Genomic DNA, 27,641 nt, shown 5'->3' with positions numbered 1-27,641 from the left:
TTGAGATTTACTACTTTTGTTTTGAAACAGACTCCTACCTCTTTTATGTTAACTTTTAAAATATAATCACTCAAACTTCTAAATTGTACATTTTAACAAAATTAAAATTTCTTGTTTAAGGTGACAGTAAATTTCATTGTTCTCTATGAGCTGATATTCCAGACATCATTAGAATTTCAAAGCATTCTGCAACTCGAAAGAGGTCAGATTGGTAAATTTTGTGCTTGCGCCCTCAGGGAATAGCTTCAGTATTCATTCCAGAATTGTTACTAGGAAAAAACAGCTTTATCTGTTCCCTTGCCAGCAGGAGTCTTGGCAAGAGACAGCTCTTGGCTGACCATAAATAAAATTCCTTGAATCACCAGTATCTTGATTTGAGAAATAAATTTTACTGTGTCTTACATACACAAAAGCTGATTAACAATACTTTAAAAAAAAACACTACTCCACTTTTTCACAGGTGTACAAAAGAAAATATAATGGAATTACATTCAACGATATAGCTTAAAGTTCACTCTAGGTAATAGTTGCATTAACATTCACATACACAAGCACGGAGTAAGTATATTTGGGAGTCTTATAATAGCATACAGCATACATATGGGAGGTCGATCTCGGGTCACATCATATGTGTTAGCAAGAGTAGCAAGTCAGAGTGTTAATAGAAAAGGTAAACGAAACCAGAGAGCAGGCGTAAGCTAGCACACCAAGACAAATCACGGAATTAGAGGACTGCAAAGTCTGCTCACTGTGTGTATGAGAAAACAATCTTTTTCTTCGATTTCTGGGTCTTGATAGTGTTGGCTAGAGAAGGCTGTGTATACAAAGTGCACATAATTGTTTCTTAGAAAAGAGAGAGGGAAAGATCCTTTTATTTAGTAATTAATACATGCAAGAGGCAGCCCCAGAGTGACCTGAAAGAGTAAAGCTGTGATTGGCGGGTGGCCGGTATAACACAGGTGTTATAGGCCATTCTCTTAAAGCACTTCCGTAGCAGCAGTGATCATTTAAATGGCTGTAGACTGAACTCGCTTTTGAGGAGAGTCTAGGGGAATTGTCTTCATCATAGTTCTCTTTAAAGATTTATAGTTATAGGTCTTCTCTTTTTTAAATAAATCTATCAAATGACAAACAGCTTAAAGTGAGGTGTTGGGGTTTTCTTCTTTTGCTTTTGCTTTTGCATATGTGTCGCTGGAAAAGGATCTGGCCTTTTCATAAAGAGTGTGTGCAAAAGAATTTTTAATAAAGTGAGCACAAGGACATGTACAGGAAACACATCAGATCTTCGTCTGTTGCCCCGGCTGGCCCCCTGCTGAACGCTGAACTATCCGCTTGTAGGTACAGCCTGCAGGGACCACTAAAGCCGTGTCATCCATGAGGGCGGTTTTGTCTGATGGAGGGAGGCCACCACCTCTTGAGTTGTAAGATTTAGAAAGTCTGGCCCCTGTTACGTTTCACAGTCCCCTCCAGACTGGTAACTCCCTCTGTTTGTTTGCCTTTGTTTCCCAGCCCTCCCTGCACCGCCTGGTCTAATCTGGCCCATCCCAGCCAAGGTCTAGCACTCACCCACCCGCCGTGGCCACAAACACCCGAGCTGCTCAATCTCAAAACCTTTCGGCCTGCCCTGCAAGTGTCATCAAGACAGGATCCCCGGAGCACAGGGCAGAGAGTCCAACCTCTCACTGGCGGGGCTGGGAAGCCTCTCCTTTGCGGCGGAGGAGAAAGGAAACTTGGGTCTGCTTTTTAGGTTCTGAAAACAAGCCAGAGCGGAGAGAGAGAGTTAACACCAGACTTAGTAAAGCTTTTAAGACAAAACCCGCTAAATGTGATCTAGACAGACACAGGGCACTTGCTGCAGATTTCTGAGGTCTCTAAGACAGGGCTCACGTGGAGGGGAGGAAGGAGTGGGTAGGGAGTTGCTACAGGGGAGAGAGTGGCCGTTAATTACAAAAACTGGCTAAGTGGCTTGTTTCCCATCACGTGACCTCACTGATCACTGTTGTCGGTCGTGCTGTTCCCTTTCTCTTTTTTCTCCTGCGTCTTGTTACCCTTCTTCTTTTTCTTCTTTTTCTTGGTCTCCTCCTTTTTGCCGAAGGTTATGAAGTCACTTTTGTCAATTTGGCTGTTAGTGGGCTCCTGCCGGATGGAGATGATTGCAGGAGATCCTGGGATAATGAATTTGTCTGGCAACTCACCGGGACCAGATTGTTTGGGGTTGCCTGGTCCATACTTAAAGGTCCAGCTGTTGCTGTTGACACCAGCACCGACTGGAGGGGACACCTCTCCTGCCTCTGGTTCTGAAAGACAGAAGGCCACAAGTCAGTAACAGAGTCAACACACGCCTCGCATGTCACGATAGTGGGTAGAATGTAGGAAAAGCTACGCGCGGACAGGCCTGGCTTCCAAGGTGGAGGAAAACCAAACCCAAACATCCCTGAGGTCCTAAGGGCTACTGTGCACAGGGCATTCCCTGGGGCAATCAGTGTGTTGACCTTCTCTTAACCTTCTGCTGTGACGCTATTTGGTTGAAACCACACACTGAAATACCTGAATCTCACCTGACGTCAGGTACTACAGAACTGTTCCCCAAGCCAGTCTAGGGACCTCTGGGGTCTTCTACTGAGGTTTCAATAACGATGGTAACCTAAAAGGCAGCTGACATACTGCATTCTGCACCAACTGCCAGGGGATTTCAGGGCTCTTGTCTGCCGTTGTACCCAGAATGTTTTCATTATCTTCAGCCAATGGAGAAAAGAAACCTAAACTAGAGATACATGATGCAGTTTGAGATGTTTAAAAAAAAAAAAAGCAGAATATGTTACTTTTAGTGTATGAATTCAAGAAATTACTTTGGCTACAAATGTATTTTGACATCTACTCTGCCCAAAACAAAAACCAAATTTAGTTGCATTGATTACAGTTGACCCTTGAACAAATGGGGGTTTCAGGACACCAAACATCCAAGCCAAAAATCTATGTATAACTTCTGACTCCCCAAAACACTTAACTACTAATGGCCCACTGTTGACCAGAAGCCTTATGAATATAACATAAACAGCCGATTAACATGTATTTTGTACATTAAATGTATTATATAATGTATTCTTACAATTAAGCCAGAGAAAAGAAAATGTGATTAAGAAAACCATAAGGAAGAGAAAATACATTTACAGTACTGTGTGCATTTATTTAAAAGTATCCACATGTAAGTGGACTTGTGCAATTCAGACATGTGTGGCTAAAGGGTCAACCATATTTGATCCTGATTCTTTTATAATAACCTTGAGGGGCGGAGGGGTGAAGCGAAGAAGAGACGGCAAGACGCGCGGGTACAGAGGGACACTACACGCACAGGAGAATGGAATCTCCCGTTGCACATCAGGCCGGTTTGGATAGGGCTCCGGGAGCCAACCTGACTTGCCGAACCCAGTCCCCACCCCCAATGCGCTCGGTTGGGACTTACACTCAAGCGATTATAAACCAATTCAATAACTGCAACAACTAAGTCACACGTAAAGTACTGTGGGACTCCAGAGGAGACAGTTATTAATTATGCTTGAAAAGGTCAAAGGACATTCCAGAGGAGAGGTGGAATTTACACTTGGGGACATGATTACACATCCACAAGGGTTCTCAATGCAAGACTCTCCCGAGAGTCTAGCTGGAAGACACACCATAAATACACCAATGACTTCTAAAGAGTAGGGGTCAGAGAAAGAGAGGAAGAGTAATGGTCTGTCTGGGCAAAGTAATCCCAGTGGCCATGACAGTGGGGCCTTTGACACCGCAGCAGTGTTCCTGTATCTGACACTGCTCCTTTGCTGGAGTCACCGGAAGTCCGCCAGATGACCATTTATGTTCGACTGCAGTTTTCCAAAGCCAGTGGTCACATCTTAGCGTTCATCTTATTGAACCTCCCTGCAGCATCTGTCATCCCTTCATTGAAACATTCATTTTTACCATGAGCTCCTTGTCCAACCACTCTCCTGAGCTTTCCCTCTGGCTGTTCTTTGTCAGTTCCCTGGTCGGACCTCTTCTTTCACCCCTGTGTTAGAGCTTCCTTGGGTCTGGCTCTAGAACTTCTCTTCATTCTCTTTACTTTCTCGTTTTGGGATCTCAGCCACATCCATGGGTATAGATACTATCTAAATATGCTGATGAGACAGAAATTTATATTTAAAGCCCCTGTCTCTCTGTGCTCCAGGCTCATGTCCCCACCTGCCTATCTGGTGTCTCCTCTTGGAGGTCTCCCAGGCATCTCAAACTGAAGCAATCTGAAATCAAACTTCTGATTCCTCTATTCTTTCTAAATTTCCGCACTCTCAATAAATGGCACTCTCTTCACCCCAGTGCTCATGCCAGGAACTTCAGAGCTATTCTTCACTTTTCTCTAGTTTTCATTCTTCATTTACAACAGATTGAGGCCTGTCATTTCTGCCTCCTAAATGTACCCTGACTTTGTCCTCTTCTCCCTATTTTCACTGCTACTATGTTTTCTCAGGTGAATTACAATAGCCTCTTCCTTGTTCAAGCAGCTTCTACTTCTGCCTTTCTCTTAACACGCCACACAGTAGCCAGAGCCATCTTTATTCCTCCAAATCTTTCTCCATTTTTGAAAAACTGAAGTATAATGTAATACAGTAAAATCCTTTAAAAAACAGAAATCAGATTATGTCACTCCCCTGTTTGAAGTGATTCAGAGACTTTATACTGCCTTGAGGGAAAAAAAAAATCAAACTCCTTACCAAGGTACGTAAGGCCCTTCAATAATCAGATATTTTTTATTCTCCAGTCAGGCTGACAAGCCTCCCTCTTTCCACCACCCTCCAACCACTCTTTCGGTTCCTCCAATGCCCCGTGGGATTGCTTTTGCCTAGAGATCTGCACATACAGGGTTTCTCTTTGCCCAGAATGATCTCCCCTCCATTCTTGGCATGACTCCCCATTCTTCAAATCCGTGCTTAATTGCAACCTCCTCGCAGAGGCAGTCCATGAGCATCCTAGCCAAGCAGCACCCCCTTCACCTCCGTCTCTACACTGTAAGGTCCACGGAGGCGGAAAATGGACCCGATGTATTCACCCATGGATTACCAGTGTCTAGCACAAGGCCTGGCTCATAACAGGTGCTTGACAAACACTTGCTGGAGGAACGAATGAAAGGACTGACGTGAGAAGCGGCAGGGGTGCCCACTCTTCAGCGGCCCTAACAGCCTCCCACGGACAGCACTTTCGGAATCCCTAAAGACAATGCATGTAAAGACCATGTAAAATGCTAAGCCTGACTCGATCAATGGGATCTCAGATGGGCAACTATACATGAGTGGGCAAAAGTGGGTTAATACTACTCATAAGTAATGCAATAATTAATAAATAATAATACAAGAATAAACTGTTTCACGTACTCACCACTGTAAACCTACTTTTGCCCACCCCGTGTGTGGTGCAGGCTCTTGGTGCAGGGTAAGGATGTTGCAAATGGACTCCAGGTACCAGCAGGCAGTGGGAAAGGGAGTCAGAAACCATGCTTTCTCCCCAAAGCCCCTTCCCTGCACCGGGCTTCCCCTGCCAGAGCTGACTGACACCATAGCTCTTTGCACAGAAGGCAACAGATATTTTTTTCTCTGAGGCAGCTTTCTTTGATTCGTGTGAGACAATCGAATCTGCAATTGAGCTCAGCCAGAATCTGCCTGTTTACCTTTCAGACACAGGCCCTGACCCTGAAAGACTGAGACAAAAGTGGGAAATGCATGTGAAAGCCTCTGATTTGTTGTCTAGCGGAATCGGGTTTCAACGCCACTCCTCAGTCCTTTAGTGGCTCTCACGGGAGCCCAGGATGGAAATTTTTTTCCCAACCACAGCTGGGACTCTGCATGAGGCCTTTCCAACTGCCATCTGGAGATGCGGAGCTCAGAGATATCTTTATCTTGCAGAATTGAGGAATATTAATGGCCGTGCCTCACGGTCCCCGCATAGCAGGACCACTAAGAGTTAATGAGCTTCTTTTACCCGTCATTTGCTGGGAGCCTCGGTTGGGTCTGACTCAGCCTAAACTCCAAGAAGCAATGAGACAGCCATTCAGGTGCATCCTCCTCATATTCAGCTTCTGCAGAGCAGAACAAGGTCTGCTTTCTCAATCCCTCGCAGGCGGTTGTGCCTAACCTGTTCTGGCTGGTGTGCAAGCAAACACTTCTAGGGGTCGTTCAAGTGAAATAATAGCTTAAGGATCTAACGAACAACATTTACTGACCTCCTAGTCTGAGTCCCTTTTGGCCAAGAGCGCTGAACCCTTGGCCAGCTTTGCCTATAAAATGCTGTGACTTTGGGGCAGAATCAAGGAGATACCCCCCTCTGAAGAAGATGAAAAAGACAGATACACCTTTCATGCCCTTAACCCCTGCTCAGGGCCAGTCCCAGCAAACCGTAAATCAAGGGAATGTTTTCTCCTGCAGTACTGCCTCCCTTCCCCCCTCCTGGGACCTCCCACAAGTCCCCGCCCCTCTGCTCCAGGGAACCCAGCTCACAGGCTGACAAAGGCCAGACAGAATGCAGTCAAGGCCCAAATGAATGGACCTGATCAGAGCCTAGAAAGGATTTCAGACACACACCAAGCAGGTGGAGGTCTGCTTCCCTGACCTTCACATTAAAACCCAATAGGATTTGAAATTTTAATAGAATGTGATCATCACAGTAAATGGTTTTGCTGCTGTTTTTTGTTTGTTTGTTTGTTTGTTTACTTATCCACAACAGGTAGGTGTTGAGAGCTAGACAATTATAAGCATTGCTAAGCAGAAAACCTCTTGAAGGTCACTAGAATGGATAAGGAAGAGAAACAAATCGTCATCTGAAATAAGCTTATCAACAGGAGACAGACAGATAGTTCCTCCTGAACCCAGAGCAAAACTCCTCCAGAGCTCAGAGCTATGCAGAGATAACAGCAACACCTGCTTTTGTAACTTGCTTGCTTGCTTCTCACTGTATAAAAGAGCTAGCCTGTGAGCGTTTGGCGCGGCTCTCATCTGCAGCTCTTCTGAGCACCGTGTCTCCGGGACACATCGAGAGTCCGCCCCTGCACAGGTTAAAAGAGTTGGCCATTAAAGTAACATCTCTGTAAACGTCCTGAAAGTCTCCGAACGTCTGTTTCTTGCGTCAGTGGGTGCAACATTTTGGAGGCCCCAGCGGGATTCTCCCTAGGTGGAGGTCTGGTTCGGAAACTGAGGGGAGGACGAGGGCTCGAGCCTGGTAAGTATCTGGGAGGATCCTCTGTCTGTCTGTGCTCCGGAGCGAAGTATTGCCTGAGGTGGTAGGCGGGACGCCGCTGTACCCCACCCAGGCCACCCCGGCCGGGACGCCGCCCGTGGGCCTGGTTTCTGTTCTGTTCAGGTTGTGACCACGCCGCGCGTGGGCCTGGTTTCTGTTCTGTTCAGGTTGTGACCGGTCACGTCAGGGCTCGCAGCGAAGCGCAGCGGTGTGTCTGAGTATGAGTGCGGCCGCTTTGTTTGAGTGTGTGAGGACAGAGTGTGTGGCTCCACGGGCAACAGCCTACGGAGCGTGCGTGGGTCCTAACCTGCGGTTCCTTAGTCTGTCATACGGCATAACGGCTGGGAGTTTAACCCGGACTCTACGCGGGCAGCCTTAGCTAAGACAGACCTAAGTCCTCGCGAGAGGAGAGGCCAGGCGGACGAAGTGAAAGTAAATTGTCATTTCTGTTTGTTTTGTTTTGTTTGTTTGTCTCAGTTATGTGAAACTAACCCTTATGAAAATGGACCAGCGGGAGTCCACCCCAAACTCCCTGCTTGATTGCATCTTGAATAACTTTTCTGATTTCCAGCGCCGTGCACGCGGCTACGGGAGCATGCAGCTCGATCCGGAGTTCCTGCGGACTCTTTGCCAGCTAGAGTGGCCGACTTTTGGTGTCGGATGGCCTGCAGAGGGGACTTTTGACCTCCCGGTATTGTTTGCAGTTCAGGCCACAGTTTATAGAGCCCCACACCCTGATCAGATAGTTTACATCGATGTGTGGGTAGACATAGCCCCAGACAAGCCAGGCTATATTCAGAAATGTCTAAGAAGGAGTGCCTCCCGCAGAAGAACGGCTCTGTTAGCCGCGGGAAGAGGAAACAAAAGAAATTCCTGGAGCCCTCTGCGCCGAGAGGGCGGAGGGTGCCTGAACTCTACCCCCCACTACCAGGGCCTGGGGAGGACATGTTAGACCCCTTGAATGCGCTCCCTCCCTACCCTAGGAGGGAAGTGCCGCATTCTATCCAGCCGGAGGAGGGAGGGACACTCGGGAGCCTTCCTCACACCCGAGGGGGAACTAGATAAGGGGAGGAGGCTCCAGTATCCCCAGCACCTCCAGCACTTCTGCCACTCTGTGAGGCACCGCCCTGACCGGGTGCCCCTGCCGGAGCACCCCCTCGGTTGATATATGTTCCTTTCTCCACTAGTGATCTATATAATTGGAAACATCGGAACCCCCCGTTTTCTGAGAAACCTCAGGGTTTAATCTCCCTCCTGGAGACCATTTTTAGAACGCACCAGCCCACTTGGGATGATTGCCAGCAGATCTTACAGACCCTCTTTACCTCAGAGGAGAGGGATAGAATACTCTCAGGGGCCGCCAAGGCAGTTATGGGGGAAGAGGGAGAGACTGCGGCGGGAAGGAGGGAGGTGGAGGATATCCTGCCCAGTCAGCCCCCTGACTGAGACCCTAACACGAGCCGGGGAAGGGACGCGCTCCTTCAGTATCGCAGGGCTCTGTTGAGGGGATTAAAGGCAGCCGCTAGGAAGCCCACCAATTTTAGGAAGATTAGTGAAGTGATCCAGGGGAGGGAGGAATCTCCCGCTGCTTTCCTAGAAAGATTACTAGAGGCAGGTGTAGGAGTTCTTGGGAGCAGTAGGATATTGCCACCTCTGGATTCTAGGGTTTGCAGAATTGGCTAAGCCTCTCCATGAACTTACGAGGGGAAAAGAGGGAAATATAACTTGAACTGAAAAAGAGAACCGAGCCTTTGAGGCGCTTAAGGCAGCTTTGGTATCTGCACCTGCATTGGCTTTGCCAAATTTAGGAAAGCTGTTCCAACCATGGCAGAAAACGGAGGCATTGCAAAGGGAGTGCTGAGCCAGGCTTTAGGACCCTGGAGAAGGCCTGTAGCCTATTTGTCCAGGAGATTGGACCCAGTAGCCTCAGGGTGGCCAGCCTGCTTGAGAGCTCTGGCTGCCACAGCCATGCTAGTGAAAGAGGCCAGCAAGCTCACCCTTGGACAGAATTTGCAGATAATTGGGGAGCATCATATAGAGAGAATTCTGAAATCCTCTCCTGATCGCTGGTTGTCTAATGCACGGCTAACTCAGTACCAGGTGCAGTTGCTGAATCCCCCAGCAGTCCAGTTCCTGAAAAGCGCAGCCCTGAGTCCAGCCACCCTGCTGCCAGCCCCTGATCCAACCATCATGCATAGCTGCCATGAAATATTAGAGCGGGTCACAGGCGTGTGCCCAGACTCGCGGGATGAGGCATAGGAAAAACCAGAGCTCATTCTGTTCTCGGATAGCAGTAGTTTCCCAGGGAAGGGCAGCTGTACGCGGGGGCTGCAGTAACCACAGAAACTGAAGTCATTTGGCAGCAAGCCCTGCCAAAAGGAACTTCAGCCCAGAGGGCGGAGTTGATAGGGCGTTTGCAAGGTCTAATCTTCAGAAAGCTGCAGGATGTCCCTGCATATCTAGGGACTTTGAGTAGAAGATGCCTGTACTAGTAGGGACTTTTAGCTACCACGGATTGAGTTTAACCACTGAGTTTAAGTACAGTCCTTCCCAGGGTGGGAAAGGAGCAGGGATTAAAGGTAAACTGTAGTTAAATCTAGATAGGCAAAAATGTGTAGAAAGGTTGTGAAAGTTTTAAACCTGGAGGAAAGGAAACCTCAACTACTTGTTTTCTGGTTTTATAGGAATGTAGTTTCATTTTGCTTCCGTTTCTGATCAGAAACCCCCTGTATCTGAAGACCTAGTTAGGGTCACCTGAAGACCTAGCGAAGGTCACCTGTAACCGGTTAAAGAGAATGCCTTTGCCACTCGGGACCCAGGAAGGGTCATTTAGGCCTGATGTTTGTTTCAGCCTGAGGCAAAGGAGCATGTCTCTGCCAAGAGACCGGACCTGAATGGCATGTCTCTGCGGAGGCCCCAGTAGACGCACTGGTGCAAGAGGATGCCTCTACCTGTGTACTGTTCTTATAGAACTCTGTCTGTGTTTTAGATTTTGTTCTGTATCTTCTCTGAAAAGAAAATTGAGGATTCCAGGGGTAGTAAAACTTCACACTCTGTAGGAAAGTGAACAAGGGAAAGTGCAAGATATATAAATGAAGAAGGTGTATGAAAGGATATCAGAAGGGAAAGGATTTTCCTTTGCACTTGGTATTTTTCTCCCTATCTGATCCCTCCAGAATTTGGCATTCTGAAGGAGTGAGTAATGACATAAGGTTTCTCTGCATAAATCCATTAAGACCAGTCATTAATAGTGGTTTGTTAACCGATACTTTGACTGGAATGTCACGCCTGAAGGAGGCATGTCTGGGTTCTGGTTGTCACCAGGAAGCCCTGAGGAACTGGGATTGACTTGCGAAGCTAGCAAAAGCCCACGAGAAGAAGCCTGGTACCTTGGTTAATTGTGCGGTTCATGGCAGTCTTTCCAGGGAAGGAACGAAGGTTGCTTTCCTGAAAGATGGCTAGAAAGGAACCTGTGGGCACAACGGAAGCCTCAAGGATTTAAGTAAAACGACTGGTACAGGCGAAGCCAGGTGGCAGATGTGTGGCTCTGCTTCTGTGCCCTGAGGGGCAGACTAAAGTCAGTCTAAAGGTTCCCTGAGTGAGTTCCAGCGGAGAGAACTTAAAGATCTTAGGCAATCCAGGCTGCTCTTGGTATGTTTATGCAAACAAACAGGCAGAATTAAAAGTTGGACTCAAAGTAGTCTCTTTAATAATGATGAGGGTGATCTTAGGGAGAGGAATCATGGTCTAAGGAAAATCACAATGCTCAGTATTAGATATTAGAATCATGCAGCTAACTGTCTTAAAAGTCTGTTTTCATTTAAAAGTTAAAACTAGGTTTGTAATATCATCAAAGATGTTCAATTTATAGGCACGAAGGACCTGTCAAATTGCCACTGTTAGATGTCGTTGCAGCAAGGGCCTTGCAACTGAATGTCTTCCCAAAAGACAGTCTCACCAGCATAGAGACTGGCTTAGGAGTGGTTGTGTAAATTAACCTGTGTGTTCCTCCTTCTGTTTTCATTGGGCGTAGGACTATGGCCTTATTACCTGAGCAATTGGTTGCAGTATAGGCCTCATTTAAAGAGCCCACCTTCATCATCTCCCCCTAAGACTCAACTAGTTTAGTTAAACTAGGTAGTTTAGTTAGTGAAGGGTTCAGGAGGTCTGTAGGCTTCACTTCAGAGTTTATCTTCCCTTTTCTGTCCTAATAGCCAAAACAGAAAGGGCCCAGAGATCTGAAAGGAGGGAAATCCTGATATATTCCCCTCAGCCCGAGCGAAGTATAGTGAGCCACAGGGTTTTAGATAGGTGTAGCATGTCTCATACACCTTCCTCCAGATGAGCCATTCTTTACCTAGGTGCCTGCCTTTGTTATTCAGTAATTATGATTTAATTGTGCCTTCCAAATCTCTTGCCAAATCTGTCACCTCCAGAATATGACGAGGATGCCAACTGTCCAGTAATGCCAGCCTTTGGACACCGAGCCTGCAACTTCGCAGTGACAGCCAACTGACTTGGATTCTGTAAGGTCCTTCCCCTTACAGGAAAGGACTCCCTCCATGCTGCACCCCCTTTCAGGGCACCCCGACCCAAGGTTAGGTAGGACAACGTCCATGTCCAGCCGGAAGCAGTTACAAGAAGATGAGACCTTCGTCCATTGTCCTTTATATAATTATAAAGGGGTGATATATCTGAAAGGAAGGATTGAAGCAGGGTGCAGCCAAGAGGAGGGCCCCAAGAAGGGATTTGTAATAGGATCCAGAACTCAAGGTGTACCATTGTTTGCCACCAATTTCTTATCCAGAGTTTTGTGTAACTGGGTACATAATTCCCCAAGTGTATCTATGCAGGAAACCCAGATTTTGTTCTCCCCTCCAGGACTAGGGAGAAGAGAGTTCCCCTTATACCCATAGTAGCCACTGTGAGGATCTTAGGGTTCACCGCACTGAGTGCTGCAGCCCTCATTCAGGGAGAATTAGAGTTGAGACAGCTTTTGCAGATTTTCTCTAAGGACATATCTCTGCTGCAAGATCAAGTAGCTTATTCAGAAAGACAGGTAGATTCATTGGCAGAGGTAGCTCTCCAAAATCGGAGAGGATTAGATTTATTGTTCTTAAGGAAAGAAGAATTATGCGCAGCATTAGAAGAAACTTGTTGCTTTTATGCTAATCATTTAGGGATAATTAGAGATAGTATTAAGGTCTTAACCAAGAGACTGAAAGAACAGGAAAAGCTAGAAAAACCAACGTAGTACACAGGAATCTGTAAGATGTCCCCATAGCTGACTACCCTGATTTCCTCTATTAGTAGGCCTTTATTAATTATACTCCTGTTTAACTTGTAGCCCCATCGTCATTAGTATGATTCAAGGATTTGACTCATAAGTGCCAACAAGGAAATGGGGGAATGTTGAGAGCTAGACAATTATAAGCATTGCTAAGCAGAAAACCTCTTGAAGGTCACTAGAATGGATAAGGAAGAGAAACAAATCGTCATCTGAAATAAGCTTATCAACAGGAGACAGACAGATAGTTCCTCCTGAACCCAGAGCAAAACTCCTCCAGAGCTCAGAGCTATGCAGAGATAACAGCAACACCTGCTTTTGTAACTTGCTTGCTTGCTTCTCACTGTATAAAAGAGCTAGCCTGTGAGCGTTTGGCGCGGCTCTCATCTGCAGCTCTTCTGAGCACCGTGTCTCCGGGACACATCGAGAGTCCGCCCCTGCGCAGGTTAAAAGAGTTGGCCATTAAAGTAACATCTCTGTAAACGTCCTGAAAGTCTCCGAACGTCTGTTTCTTGCGTCAGTGGGTGCAACAGTAGGAATACATTTAAAAATCAGAACCACCTACGTTAGGGGAAAAAAAGCACACAGATCTGCGACTTTAAAACCTGCTCTCCAGAGGTAGCTGACCCCTCACTTAACCCTATAATCCAGTTCAGGCCCTTCCCTCAGGTGCCACCCAGGGTCTTCTTGGCAACACTCCTCACTTTCCTCATTCATGCCAAACCAGCTCTGGCTGAAGTTCAGCCTCCCTGACTAGAATGATTGGGCTTGTGGCTTTGCCAATGCCAATGCCAATGCCCAGGTAGGTCCTGAAGATGGCGAAGCAAATGCCAGACTTGTAAACTCACCCCTAACCCCTACTCTGAACTGCCCTGGACAATCAGCTAAGGCCAGAGAGGTTTACCTGACGTGTGTGGACGTCCTCTAACAGAACAGCGTCTGGCCAAGGATGTTTACTTTTGGGAAAGCTCTCAGGGGGGCATGGGCTGGAGAATTACGGACAGTGCGTAACCCTCTTTTCCTCTCTTCATCTTGCTTTACTCTTCTGAACTTGAGGGCCTGCCCTGGCTCTATCATTTGACAGGGTGTCGTCCTGAGCAAAGTCTGTAAGTATCTCTGAGCCTGTTTCTTCATTCATAAAACAGATGATCGGTGGTCACCCTCCTGTCTACCTCGAGGTTACGGGTGCAGTTAACAGTTACTGTGCCCTTCCTATGTGCGTGGCACTGGGCTCAGTAGATCTGCATGCGGTGTAATTTTTGCTCCTCACAAGAACCCCGTGAAGTAGATGTTGCCAATACCCATGTCTGTTTTACAGATGTGTCTGTTTATAAATAAAAAAGACTACAGACCAATGGTCACGCAGTTACTGAATGGTGGCGCCTGGGACTCAAATCTGGGCAATCTCACTCCAGTTATGAGACCCACATCCTGGGCTGTATGTGAAGGCTCTTTAAAAACACTACCCAAACAGTACCCAAATGTAGCAATTACGATAATTCTGTCGGTTTTGTCACCATTTGGGAAACAGAGAGGCAGGCAGGAGTCTCTAAGCTAGAATCAGTTGAAGGGAGGAGTGGAGGTGGGGGGAGGGGAGTGGATGCGGGATTGACAAGCTCTGGGTAAGCACAGCCCAGGCTGCAGGTTTCAGCCCCTCCCCTTCACGCCCCATTCATCCCTTTGTTACCATCTCTGGGATTTGGGTGCTACGGCTAAAAAAGAGCTCCCAGAAAACCCATCATTTTTATTAAAGCCAGGGACTATCTTGCCAGACAGCGCCCGGGAGCCTGCCTAGAGCCCGCTCTGCTGGGTTAGTGCAGCCAGCAAAGGCTATTAAATGATTACAGCCATTTCCGGCCCAGCCAGACAGCTCCCCTGGACCACACGTTCTCCCAGCGCAGATGCTCTATCTCTGGCTGCACTAGGAAGAGTCAGGAGGCAGAAGGCTCTGCAGATTCTGGGTTTGCAAATAACATCCTGGTTTTGTGCCCAGAGATACCTGCCTCGGGCCCGTCCTTGACTCCTCTCCCCACCACAGCCAGCCAACCGCAGCCTTTTCAAGCAGCTCTGATTTCACTTGAGCCTCCTTTGGCTTTGAGCAACCATTTTATCTCTCCATCTCCTCTCCGTCTCGCTCTCCCTCTGTGAGCGCATGTGAGTGTGTGTGTGTACCAGAATTTGGCAGATTGTAGAACTGTGCATGCTCAACCTGACCGAAAGGCAAAAAGCATCCGCCATTAAACCCGCTGAAAGCCGGGGCTGTAAAACATCTCTAGCTTCCCCACCCCACCCCCATCCTGCCATCTGCCAGGTTTGTGGACTGCCCGAACAAGCTCCACCTCCTCTCCCTCCCTCAATCCTTTATGAATTGGGCAACGTTAATCTGAGTAATTACAGCCCACAAAACACAGGAGAACCACGGTCTGAAAGCCAAATCCTGTCTAGATCAGACAGACAGGGAGAAAGCTCAAACCACCTGGGCTGGCATTTCCCCAGGCTCCTCAGTCCTTCGGTTGACAGTGCAAAGAATTTTCCAAGGAAACAAGAAATGTAAAAATATGTCCCCTGTTCTCTGGAAGACTTTAAGGCTCTATACTCAGACTACTAGGTTTAAATCTGGCTGCATCATGTAAATGTGATGATTAGCAAATTATTTCATATTCCTGGGCCTGCGTTTTCACATGAAGGAGACAACAGCACACACCTCACAGGTTGTTTTAAGACTAAGTGTAATTGTCTTTATAGAGCACACAAGGCAGGACCCATCGCAAAGGAACAACTCATCACATTTTACTTGTTGGTAAGATCAGAGCAGCAGACTTACTCACTCCTTTAAGGAGTATCGACCGGCTGCTTATGACAGGCCAGGCACCTTATTAAACATTTTGCATATATATTTATTTGTACATATGTTATATACATGTATATATATTTTGAAGATTTCCATTTTATAGATAAGGAAACTGAAGGCTTACATTACGGCAACATGATTTGCCATGAATCACAAGGGATTTGGTACTAAAGCCAAAATATGGTTCTCGGACTGACTCCCCCCTCAATAATAGAATTCCATAATAATAATAGTTATTATTATTTTAGAGTTTTATAATGATAAAATAACAACCATTATTATTATTTTACTTCTTGAAGCTTTGGGGTGGGGGAGCAGACAGAGCTGAGCTCCATTCACAGGCCTAGCACTCTGAGCCCCACGGCAGCTGGGAGGGGCGCTGTGGGTGTGGTCAGAGGGTAGGCTGGGTGCTGGAGAAGCTGATCTGGTTCCACTCCCTGGGGCTGCCACTCACTCCCAGCTCTTTCCCCAGCTTTAGGTGGGTTGAGTGATCTGGGAGAAGATTCTGTGGCTGCTGGGTGCCTCAGACCACAGCTGGGCTAATTTTCAGTAATCTTGGAGCGGAAGAGATAAATAGAGTGGCGTATTTTTAAAGCCAAGCTCTTGCTTTGTGCCCAAAATAACTCTGCCATTTCTAGGTTAAGAGTATAAAGACCTCACGTGCTAGGAACCCAGATTCAAAAATCAGAATGGCCAGTCTCAAATCTTCCTAGCTCTCCATAGTCAGCTAAAAATAAAAATAAAATAAAAATAAGCACATTTCTTCTTTCTGTGACTCCAGCAGGGCTCAGGCTATCTGGTTTTCTCTACTGTATTTCTTGGTCTGCTCAAGTCCCCCAGGGATCTAGAAAGGGCAATCTCCCCTTCCAGCCTTCTCACAGTGCCTCTGCCTCAGCCTATGTCACACCCTGGGGGCAGCCGAACCGTGACATGAAGGTTTGGGATCACACAGATTTGAGCTGGAATCTCAGCTTTACCACTCCTTTGTTGTATAACCTTGAGCAGGTCACTTGGCCTCTCAGCCCCATTCTTGCAGAGGCAAAACAGAGATAATAATATCCATCTAATAGGATTGTGAGCATTAAAAAGAGACAATGCTCATAAATCACACGGAACAATGTCTGCCATGTAGAAACTGGAATAAAGGATAGATATTACTACTATGTAGAATTCCTCTGAGGAAACCGACTCCCCCTACACCAACCTATTCCTGGACGCTGTCCTACCAGGAACTATCTTTTCTAGGGGTCCTCTTCCCCTGGGGCCCTGCCCCTCCCAGGGATCATCAAAGATGTCTAGCTGGGAAGTTTTCCAGCTTCAAGCTGGTTGCTAGGTAGGGGGCCATTCTCCTGAGCCTCACAAACAGGCAGGAAGTGGCACCTTGGACGTGGTAGACAGCACACTGGACCAGGTATCAAAAGCCTTGGGTTCAAATCTCAGTTCCAACATTCTGTTTTCTACTCTTTTCTCCTACACTAATATTTTGGGAGATACTGATGTGTAGTTTTGAGGCAGGATAGTAAGAAGCTAAAAAAATTCCTTGGCAAGTGAAATGGGGAAACTGAGACAGATAGCTGATTCAAACTGGCCTCACCCAGCACCCTGACTCACCTACCTCTTTCTCCCATGCACGAACACTCCCTTAGGCATTAAAAGCCCTCAGGACGATGAGGTTCTAATCAAGGTAAAATAATCTTAGGAACAAAGCCTCAGGTCTGTTGACCAAAGAGACAGAGTTTTGGTCAAACTAGAGGTAACACCTAGGCTTCAGTTGTGTTTCAGCTCCAGGCCTAGAAAAGCAGCAAGAGCAGAAGAAGCAACTCCATGGCTGGCATCAGGACCAGATGTAATTACCAATGATCTCACACCTGAGTGCCAACCAACCACTAGAAACCAGGAACCTGGCCCTATATGCTCATTTTGATGAGTCAACATATTAAAGGACATACCTGGAAAGCTGATGAATATTCTGCTGAGCTCCTTCCCTGAGACCTCCCCTAAAATTCCTGCTTTTAGAAAACAGATAAAAACCTTTCAGGAAAGGGCCCAGTGCATGCTCGCTCTCTAGAGCATACCCATGCCTTCTTTCTTCAGGGGTGTATCTTTGTTTTCTTCCTCCTAAGCTCTAAGGGTCCTCACGAGACTTGCAACCAGGGGAGCAGCGGGCAGTGGCAGCTCGTCCAGGGCTAACCCCTTGAACCTGTCTCCAAACACCCTCCTTTTGCCTCTGTAACTTGTTTCCTGAGCCCATGCAGCCCAGCTGGCTCACTTCTTCTGCCTCTGTGACTTTCTTTCTAAAAGGCCAAGGCAGCTCTCTAAGCAGCCAGCTTGAATCTTCTCTTCAAGAATACTTGGGCTTTGCATGCTAAGTCAACTTCCTCTTATGGTATAGTTCTTGGTTCTGAATTCTTTCTTTACCAAACTCAAGAACCAAGAGCCCACATGACTGGTAACGGTTTCTTCAGCTATGATATGGATGAAGCAGATACCTCCCAGAGGCATTGTAACTCATTCAACTAAATGCATTAATATTTATTATGTACAATAAGTTAGGCATGTGCTATAGGAATCAGGGGAAGGGATATAAATAATATTAGGACAGGTACCCTGCCCTCAAAGAGGTAGAGTGTAGAAAAAGACAAGTAAGTGAATAAATACAATATTGTTTTAAGGAATAAACAAGGTAAAAAAACAACTCTGGTGTAAAGATGGCAGTACACTTTCTAGATACAGTCTGAGCGGAAGTTAGGAGCCCTGCTTCACACCCTGGCCCCACCACTTACTAGAGGGATGTAGGCCCTTATACTCAACCTCAAGTGTCTCAGGTTCCTAAGCATAAAATGGGTATGACAGACTTTCCTCCGGGGGTGCCCATACAGATTAAAGGGGTTAATACATGTAAGGTGTGAGAACAATACCTGGCTTAACTTCACAAACCATGGTTTAAGTACACAGTAGAGGTTAGCTATTAACAATTATTAATCTCTCCTCTCTCTCCTCGGTCTGCTCCACTATTCCCAAACCTGAGGACTAAGTCCCTCGGTGATGGTGTCACTGAGTTGACAGGCAGCAGAGGTGGAGGTGGGGCAGCCCAACCCCAGACAAGAGAATGCCAATTTTACGTGTTCATATCCTATAACCCAGTAATCCCACTTCTGGAAATCTACCCTATATAATGCTAGGAGGAGTATATAAAATATATGTATAAGAATGTGCGTTGCATGGATATCAATGGGAAATTAGATAAAGAAATGATAATATAGGCACAAAACATACCATGCCCGAATTAACGAAGAATGAGGTGGGTATATACGTACTGACTTGGGAAGGTGCTTTACAAAAGCCATATACAGTACTAATATGTGCAACATTATGCCATTTTGCTTTTTGAAAGCCTACGTATTTGTAAATAAACATGGAAAAATATTCACACATCAATCACATGATTGAAAATCAATTTGAAAAATATTTGGAAAAGTAAACCCAGTGTGAACTACGAACTCTAGGTGGTAACATGCCAGTGTAGGCTCATCGACGGTAACAAACACCCCACTCCGGTGCTGGACACCAATCGTGGGAGGCGCTGTGCAGGTGCAGGGACAGGGGGGCAGGGGACTCTCTGTCCTTCCTGCTCAGTTTTGCTGTGGACCTAAAACTGCTCTAAAAAACAAAGTAAATTCATTGAAAAAATATCTGGAGGACACACACTCACTGAGGGGGAGTAGAGTTGAGGGAAACTTGGATATTTTCTTGCACAGGGTGCTGTATTGTTTAATATTTACATCCACAATGTAATTGCATATTATTTTATAATACAATATTTTAAATTTTATACTCGTAAAAAATAGGGACACACACTAAACTATTGGTAGTATTACTTCTGGGGAGCATGATTGGAAGCAGCAAGGAGGCACTACTCACTTTTAGTTCTGTCAGATTTAATTTCTTATGATTTTTGCCTGCTCATAACTAAATCAGAGAGAGAGAGATTAAAAAGAATACTAGCCCAGCAGCTACTTGTTTAATCAGCTGCAAATTTAAAACTAGCTGGGACAAAATGTCACTGTCCCAGATAGTGTGGACCCAGGACCACCTACACAATTTACAGGGCCCCCTGCAAAATGAAAGTGGGAGCCCCTTTTTAAAAGAATCATTAAGGACTTCAAGATGGTGACAGCATAATATTAAACCAAACAAGGCTTTTCTAAGTGCTGGGTCCCCAGAGCGCACTTCTGGGTTCCTCCTTCAGCACCACAAGTTGCCGGAGACTCTCCCCAGGGTCTCAAACCCACTGCCTGGCCCTCCCAAACCTGTGTAAGGCAGAACCATTCACCTAATGACAACACTGCTTCCGGCTTTGGCTGAGTTTTCAAACTTTTCTTCTCCATCTTCCCCCATTACTTTGATACAATCTGTGCTTCTTAAACTTGGCAGCAATCCCAGGCTCTGTGATGCTGTATCACGTCTCAGCCTTGAGCAACCATTTCTAGACAAGCAGCGATATCCCTCCTTTGAGGGTGTAAAATGGAGGTGCCATCAGAACACTGCAGAGCAAGAGGATGAGGGTCCTGGGGAGAGCCCTCTAGCCCTACTACCCGCCCCCTCCGCCACCCCCTCCCCGGACTTCAATGTCATTCCACTGCATCTAACACAAACATTGTGAATCCTGTTTACTGTGTGTGCCAGGTACTGTGCTAAATGCCAGGAGAGTAAATTGAGTAAATGCTGACATTTCTGTGTGTTTGCCATGAGCTAAGCACTGTACGGAGCCTTTTTGCATGCACCATCTCATTTAATCCCTGTCGCTGCCTACGGTCTTGCATCTTTCACGCACTAACGAATCTGAGGTACAATGATGAAGTGCACCTCGGGGATCTGAGGCCCTGGGCAACGCCACGCTGCCTCCCCTAAGCTCACACAGCAAAGTTGAAACAAACCTGCCCTTTACTCTCCATATTTTCCATACATAATCAAGACCAAGTCCACCGGGATCACCTAAGAACATTGCCAAGGCCAGTTCTTTTTACAAAAATGCTGCATTCACCTCCCTTTTGGTCCCACATTTCTAGACACTCCAAGTTTCCAATCCTTGGTCTACAGAGAGAAAAACACTAAGCTGATAGATAGCTCATGAGCCTGTCTTGATATAGGTTAATTTTTTAAAGACTCATAGAGCAAAGGGGGCTCATAGAACCTTCTTTCTTCAAAACAAACTAATCTGTTGGCTTTCCATGGCCAGCAAATGACACTACAAGCTCTTTGGCTGGATTTGTGAGGCCCTGCAAAATCTGACTCCAGTCTGTCCCTGTGATCTCATTTCCCAACAGGCCTCCATCCCAACCCCACAATGCACTCCTTCCATTCACCCAGACCACACACTTCTGATTTATTTTAAAGAATGTGTGTATTGCTCCCTTTGGCTGGAACTCTCTTCCTTCCCGCATCCTACTTGCCATCCTTCAACACCCATGTTACATGCCACATGCCATAATCTCTGACCTGGTCCCCTAAATTCCCAGTTTCACCTTCTGGGTTCCTACAACAACTAGCATTCATGGTTATTCATGAGGGAGGCTTTGGGTCCCCTGAAAACAATTTTGGGGACTCTCTTGGGCAAGGTGAACTGGCTTGCCATCCTCACATGTGGTTTGTTTGATTACAACATAGACTCCGAGGCCCCTTCTGGACTGACAGGCCATGGTGGTTTGTCCCAGTGTCCTAGCCCCTCATTGGCCCTGCCCATGCACGGCACTATTATGGTCCTTATCACATGACATTGAAACATTTTCCTCTTATTTCTTTACATTTCTGTCTCCACACACCATGTTATAAGGACAAAACTGTGTTATATTTAATATCAATCTGCATCACCTAGAATAGAGACTGGCCTTAAGCAGGTGCTTAATAAATATATTTGAGCCCTGGCTGGTGTAGTTCAGTGGATTGAGTGCAGGCACACGAACCAAAGGGTCACTGGTTCCATTCCCATTCAGGGCACATGACTGGGTTGCGGGCCCAGGTGGGGACAAGTGAGGGGCAACCACACATTGATGTTTCTCTCCCTCTCTTTCTCCTTTCTTTCCCCTCTCTCTAAATAAATAAATCATTTAAAAAACAAATAAATATATTTGTTTAGTGACTATATAGAAGGTTCTAACCAAATTCTATATTGAAGCCAAGACAGGAAAAGTACCCTTGGACATGATATTCTAATATTAGAGTATTTTACTTCTTTGTGATTATGTGTGTGTGAGAGAGAGAGAATATATGTAAGTGAATGAATGAGTGAATGACGACTTTAAAGAGAATGTTGGTGGTGGTGGTTTAAGGCAGAGTTCTAGGTACCTGCCTATGAAGTGGGTTTTTGGGGACCTTCATAGCGCCCTTCAAACCATAACCATTTAGAAGGCTAGTGTCCTGGAAGCAAGGTTGTGACCCTGAGTGAGAAAGGACCAAAGCAATTAACTTACATCTCTAAATCCCTAGATTTAGTGAGAGCATATTGAAGAGCTCATTTTCCGTAAAAAAAAAAAAAAATATTCGCCAAGGCAGGTATTTAGAATGAATTTATATTTGGTGCAATAGAGGGAAACTGATGAGACGCTGATCACTGACTAACATAACCGCATCCACCGCAGACTACAGGGACAGCAGTTTTATCAACATCGTGGCAACACAAGGAGCCTACAGGGGCACTGGACTCCAGGGAAGCTCTTTCATGGGTCTTATGCCTAGTCACTGTCAGAGACATGGGGGGTGATTTATTCCCCTATCACAGCTGCTGAGCGTGCTGAGATGCTGTAGGTTTTGGAGGTGCTGAGCCTATTCAAGGAGGTAGTTAGTATGAGAATAGGTTTGTTATGCAAACAAACAAATCCTGAGTACATGTACATCCACAGACTCGGCCCACAACCACCCGACTGCTGACCCTGACACAGGATGCATCATTGAGGAGAAGCAAGTGAGATTTAAGAATATGGACTGACATACCTCCTCTGCCCCACTTCCCACAGCCCCCAACACACACATACACACCAGTCGGGCTCTGCACTTTCTTCTCCAGGGAAGTCCTGGATATAAACTTTAATCTGTTTTCACCTAGATACAGATGCTAGATGCATACAGGACAGGCACTAAGTGTTGCCCCTGGGGACAGTAACTTGTCTGCCAGCTGCCATGCCCTTTAATGGACTCCTTCCAGATTAGCCTGTGGATGATTCAAAGAGTGCTGTCTTCTCCTGACTGCTCCCCAACTTTTGGAAAAATACTCTTAAGCCCGCGACAGACCAATATCTCTTACCCATTAATAATGCAGTGGGAACCATTTCCCTCTTGTCTCCATGTTTCTACCTCTGCTCATAGAGAAGGGGACACCACCAAACCAATACTTCTGTCCTGTAGGGGTGGGTTAGGAAGGGAGCTCGTACCTTCAGCTCCACTTCCTTCTTTACTCTCCCCAATAAGAAAACGTTGTTTATCTGATAGGGGAGATTTCTGTAAACCATACTTTAAAAGACTGTGCTTCTCGATTGGACGAAATTAGCATCAACAGTCACTATTCCTTCATGAAATACCTCTTCTCCAATTCTCTTTCTCTTTTCCAGCTCAGCCTCTGGCAAGTAATCACAGCAGGACAGTCTCCCTTCTCACCAAGGAAAAGCTCTGCCATTCCTCACTCTCTTCCCTTGCATTTGGGAGGTTGGACACGCTACCCTCTGCTCCAGACCATCTTTACCAACGATAAACCTGATTCTGAACGTCGTTCCCTCAGTTAGCTCCTTGCATCTATTCTTAATTAATGAAGATCTGCAGGGAAAGCAAGGTGGTTAATTAGTCTCCATCAAACTCCTGACAATTAATAGCCTTCAGAAAGCATTTAAAGTCTCGTTAACACTGACCACACCCTTTTCATAGTCCTCATATGCACTTTATTCTACCTCCACCTCCACTGAAGTTTACACACACAGACACACACAGCCCTCTCTGCCTGAACACGAAAGACCTTGTGGTAGGAAGATAATGGTCCCCCAAAGACGCCCGTGTCCTAATTCCTAGAACTTGTGAAAATGTTATATGACAAAAGGGACTTTGCAGATGTGATCCTGCAAGAGGGACATTATCCTGGATTATCCAGGTGGGTCCAATGTAATCACCAGGGTCCCTGTAAGTGAAAGAGGGAGGCAGGAGAGCCAGAGTCAGAGAGATTTGCAGATGCTCCGCTGTTGGCTGTGAAAGTGGAGGGAGGAGCCAGGAGCCCTGAAATGCAGGCAGCCTCTTAAAGCTGGAAAAGTGGGGGGGAAACAGATCCTCCCCTAGAACTTCCGTAAGGAATGCAGCCCTGCCTACTCCTTGATTTTAGCACAGTGAAACCCATTTTGGACGTCCGATTGCCAGAACTATAAGATAATAAATTTATATTGTTTTAAGCCATGCAGTTCATGGTGATTTGTTACAGCACCCCCAGAAAACTAATGCAGATTTTGGTATCTGGAAGTGAGGTATCCTTCACCAGCATGTGGGACAAAACAACAGCAGTGTGTTAGCTAAGGGTTGGGGTTCAGCCTCAGAAAGGCAGGAGTTCAAATATTGCTCTTGCTATTATATTAATTAACAAACTCAACAAATATTTGCTAAGCACCCTTGTGGGCTACACACCTTGCTTGACACTGTAAATATAATGGTGACCTAAAGACACGAATTGTGTGAGTATAAAGAAGTCACTTAATTCCTGAGTCTCAAGTTTCTTATCTAAAACACGGGAATAATAATGTACTTCTATTCAAGGGGGCGTGCAAGTAAAGTGTGTATTTTGGTTCTCAATAAATAGTAGCTATTACTAAGACTTCCTTTCTCTTGTTCTAAAGGACTGTTTTTACAGCCCAGAGGGCAAGAGCACAGGATTTAAAGACCAAAACTTCAACAACAAAGACGGCAGCACAGGTACAAACACACACATCCTTGCTGATAGGCGCCGGCTGAGAGAAAGGAACTTCCGTATTCCATGGCTCATCATCAAGTACAAAGCCAAGTTCACAGGCACAAGCATGTCCAGCTCTGGCCTGGTCACCTAACTGGTGATGTTCTTCTCCCCCCCAGAACTCTCTGATGCGCAGCTTGGGGCGCACCTACTGTAAATCATTCAGACCAGCCGAGGCTTCTCCCAGTGTTGCCACAGAACTTTAGGTGTTCCCAGGGATTATGGGAACAGAGATGTGACACATGGTAAGACAGTATCTATGATGCAGAGTTGAAAAAGAAAAGAGAGAAGACCTGGGGAACGTCACCTCACTACTCAGCTTGGCCCACGGTGTCCCTGGAGTAGCAGCTCTGGATGCGGCGCCGACCCAGTGCTGGGAGTAAGCCGTAGCTGTCAGGCTGTCGTGGGCCATCAACACCACGCTTGTCTGTTCAGACCTTCAGTACAGAAGAGGCTTTACATATTTTTTAAGTTTGTTTGGTTGTTCTTTAACATTCAGCGGCAGCTGTAATCCGAGGCCCAGGGGGCCCCGTTTGGGATTCAGCAGTCAAGGGACACAGCTCTAGTATCAATAAACTTCTCATCATTCTTGTTTTTTTGTGGCTCCAAATTTGGTTCCTAAAAGTTACCTTTTCATGCCCTAACCTTCCAGAGTTATACCTCTAGAGTCTGACTTCTACAAAGCCCTCGATTTCCTCTTTCAATAGCAGCGCAAACTTCCTTTTCCCCCTCATGTCCTTCAGTATTGCCACCCTCGGGCCTGCCTTCACCCAGTCCACTCCCTGGGAGGTAGACCATTCCAGGCAGGGCTGCTGCGGAGGAAGCTCTCGGCCTCACTGCAACCTGAGCAGAATGGCATCCAACCTTGCTCCTCTCCTTTTTCCGACTGTGCGTAATAAGCTCCCAGGGCGGAGGCAGAGAGAGGCTCCTCTCCAATCCACGTGCTTACTTACAGGCTTCTAGGCAGGGAGCTCTCTGCTGCGACCCTTCCCTAGAGGCCCTTAGTTTCTAGCAGTGCTTGACCTGAATATGTTTCTCCAGATCAGGCAATGACCTTCTCAACGGCAAAGTTGACTGCCTCTGTGAAAGTGAACATTTCAAGCTCTTTGGGAATCTGGGCTAAATTTCTCTGAAAATATTTGTCATTAAGCATCCTTGTTGTTGGGGGTGGGGGCAGGCTTTCCCTCCCAGTTTACTAGATCAGTGTGGCTGAGGGCACCGCCTGCTGCGTCTGCAAAGCTTAAAGGGATTACAAGTCCTTCTTGTCCACGTGCCCCCCAGAACAGAGCTCCAAGCCCACCAATTCCAACAATCCAGGCGAGTGCGGGCCCCCAGCCTCCTCCTCCCCTTCCCCACAAAGCTTTCACACACACAGGTAGCCTGTCATCTTTCAGCTAAGTCAGGTGGCGGAGTTGGTAATCCCCTTCCTTGGCCCTTTGTGACACTAGGGTCTCCCCTGGAGAAACCTGAATTTCCCTTTTGATAAGAGGCTTAAAAAGTCAACTACAAAGTATGGTGTGTAAAGAAAGCTAGAAGGAAGGGTAACTTGGGGAAGGGAGGGAGAAAGAGGAGAGAAACATCAACGTGAGAGAGAAACATCCACTGGTTGCCTCTCAAGCCCCAACCACTGGGGACTGAACCCGCAACCCAGGCATGTGCCCTGAGGGTGGACTGAACTCCAACCAGCCACCTTCCACTTTGCAGAACAACACCCAATCGACCAGGGCCCCATTCCATACTTTAAAAAAAAAAAAAGATAAGGTATTATTTTTCTAAAACATACTGGAAAGTTGTTTCTCGGTATGCAGTTTTCAGGGCCAGACTGTACCGCTGCAGTGGTGCTTTAGAGGGGTCAATGACAGCCGGAGGGGCTGCCGTGAGTCTCTACTTCCTGACCCTGCATTAGCCGCCTCTCTGCCTCGGTGGGATTTGAAGGGAACTGCAGCCTAAGAGAACACTTCCTGCTGCTCCTCTCTGCTCAGTCCAGCAGCATACTTCCGAGCGCACGTGGGACTGGAGTTTCAGGAGCCATGTGATCTCTGTTTTGGGCCACTGTTAGAGAAGAAATTAATGTATCATGCACTGTGGCCCCAGCCCTGACTGTATTCTGCCCAGGGCTACCAATTCTGGAAGAGATGATGTAGGAAAAATGAGGGAGGTGCACGAAGTACAGGGTAGAGAGGAAGAACTATCTCAGAATCTGTTTATTAAACAGAAATGTTTCCTTTCAGAAAACCCAGAAAGTCTTCACTCTAGTTGTTTATCCCCACGCCCATTAAAACTAGAAGGTGCAGTGTTCTTCCAAGAAAGAGGTAAAGGAAGTCGTAGATGGGCGGATGGAAGCAGCACAGACTTAAGCTGGATGGCTTCTCCTGGACAGAGGATTCTGATTCCCCTTCCACACCATCTCGCTTTCTTTCTCTCCAGGCCAGGTTAGAATACACACGGTAAGCTACAGAGAGACCTCCAACAGACATGGTGAGCTTCACACCCCACAAAGTAAAAGTGCATCTTAAAGGACTCAAACTTCCTTAGCTCGAGACCCAGGGGCCAGCTGGCTGTCCTGGGCTGTGAGATGCAAGGTGAGCGTGAGGATGCTGACAGAGGGGGCTGCCCCACCCACACAGATCACTGATCTCATTTCTTTTCCAAATAAGGATACGCACACCCCTCCCAGGACTGCCATTGCCATGACAACAGCAGGAATTGAGGGTGATCGGGTTAGTGGAACAGCAAGCGTGATTTCTAAATTCTCAAACAAGGCCTGAGGGTGGACTCGCTCACGAAGTGGAAAAATTCATGTTGGCAGTTCTCCTAAATGGATTCCAAAATACTTAGGGATGGCGGCTTCTTTCCGGGGGAGTGTCAGAGGCGGAGTCTCCATGGAGGGTCTCCGTGGGGAATTGGTTTTGTCAGAAGGGTACTAATTCCTAAGACAATGAAGAGCCTGAACCCCCCTTTAAAACTAGGACACATAAACTCTGTCCATTTTCCACAGAGCAAAGAGATGTGGCAAACCAGGGCAACAACGTCCCCCAAGGACACAAAAAGACAGGCACTTAAAAAAAAACTCTTCTGTATAAGAGAGCCCTCCCAAAGAAACAACTCAGACCTACATTCTGAAGCTGAAAGATACACTCACACCTTGAAAAATCATAGAAATAGCTACCATGTACCAGGATCTGTAATATGTATGTATTACCGCATTTAATTCTTTCAACAACCCTATAAAGTAGACACGGCTATTATCTCCACTTTGCAGAGGTAGA

The 27,641-nt window shown here is 46.5% G+C and overlaps 1 protein-coding gene across 13 annotated transcripts in view; it reads right to left on the bottom strand.

Moving 5' to 3' along the window:
- Nucleotides 1–365: 365 nt before the first annotated feature.
- LOC112318205 (protocadherin alpha-C2) overlaps nt 366–27,641 on the bottom strand; it is a 186,943-nt gene continuing 159,667 nt past the window's right edge. For 12 of the 13 annotated variants that reach the window (XM_045183992.3, XM_053913150.1, XM_053913154.1 and 9 more), the window contains exon 4: nt 366–2,297. In XM_045183992.3, the coding sequence (XP_045039927.2) occupies nt 1,987–2,297 (311 nt within the window). In that variant the 3' untranslated portion in view covers nt 366–1,986. The remainder of the gene's footprint in view (nt 2,298–27,641) is intronic. The other variant, XM_071219494.1, reaches the window with a different exon arrangement.

This window comes from Desmodus rotundus, chromosome 10, assembly GCF_022682495.2.
Source record: "Desmodus rotundus isolate HL8 chromosome 10, HLdesRot8A.1, whole genome shotgun sequence".
In the NCBI taxonomy this organism is placed as follows: Eukaryota; Metazoa; Chordata; class Mammalia; order Chiroptera; family Phyllostomidae; genus Desmodus; species Desmodus rotundus.
The sequence above is the reverse complement of the archived record's forward strand: the minus strand, read 5'-3'. Positions and strand labels throughout refer to the sequence as shown.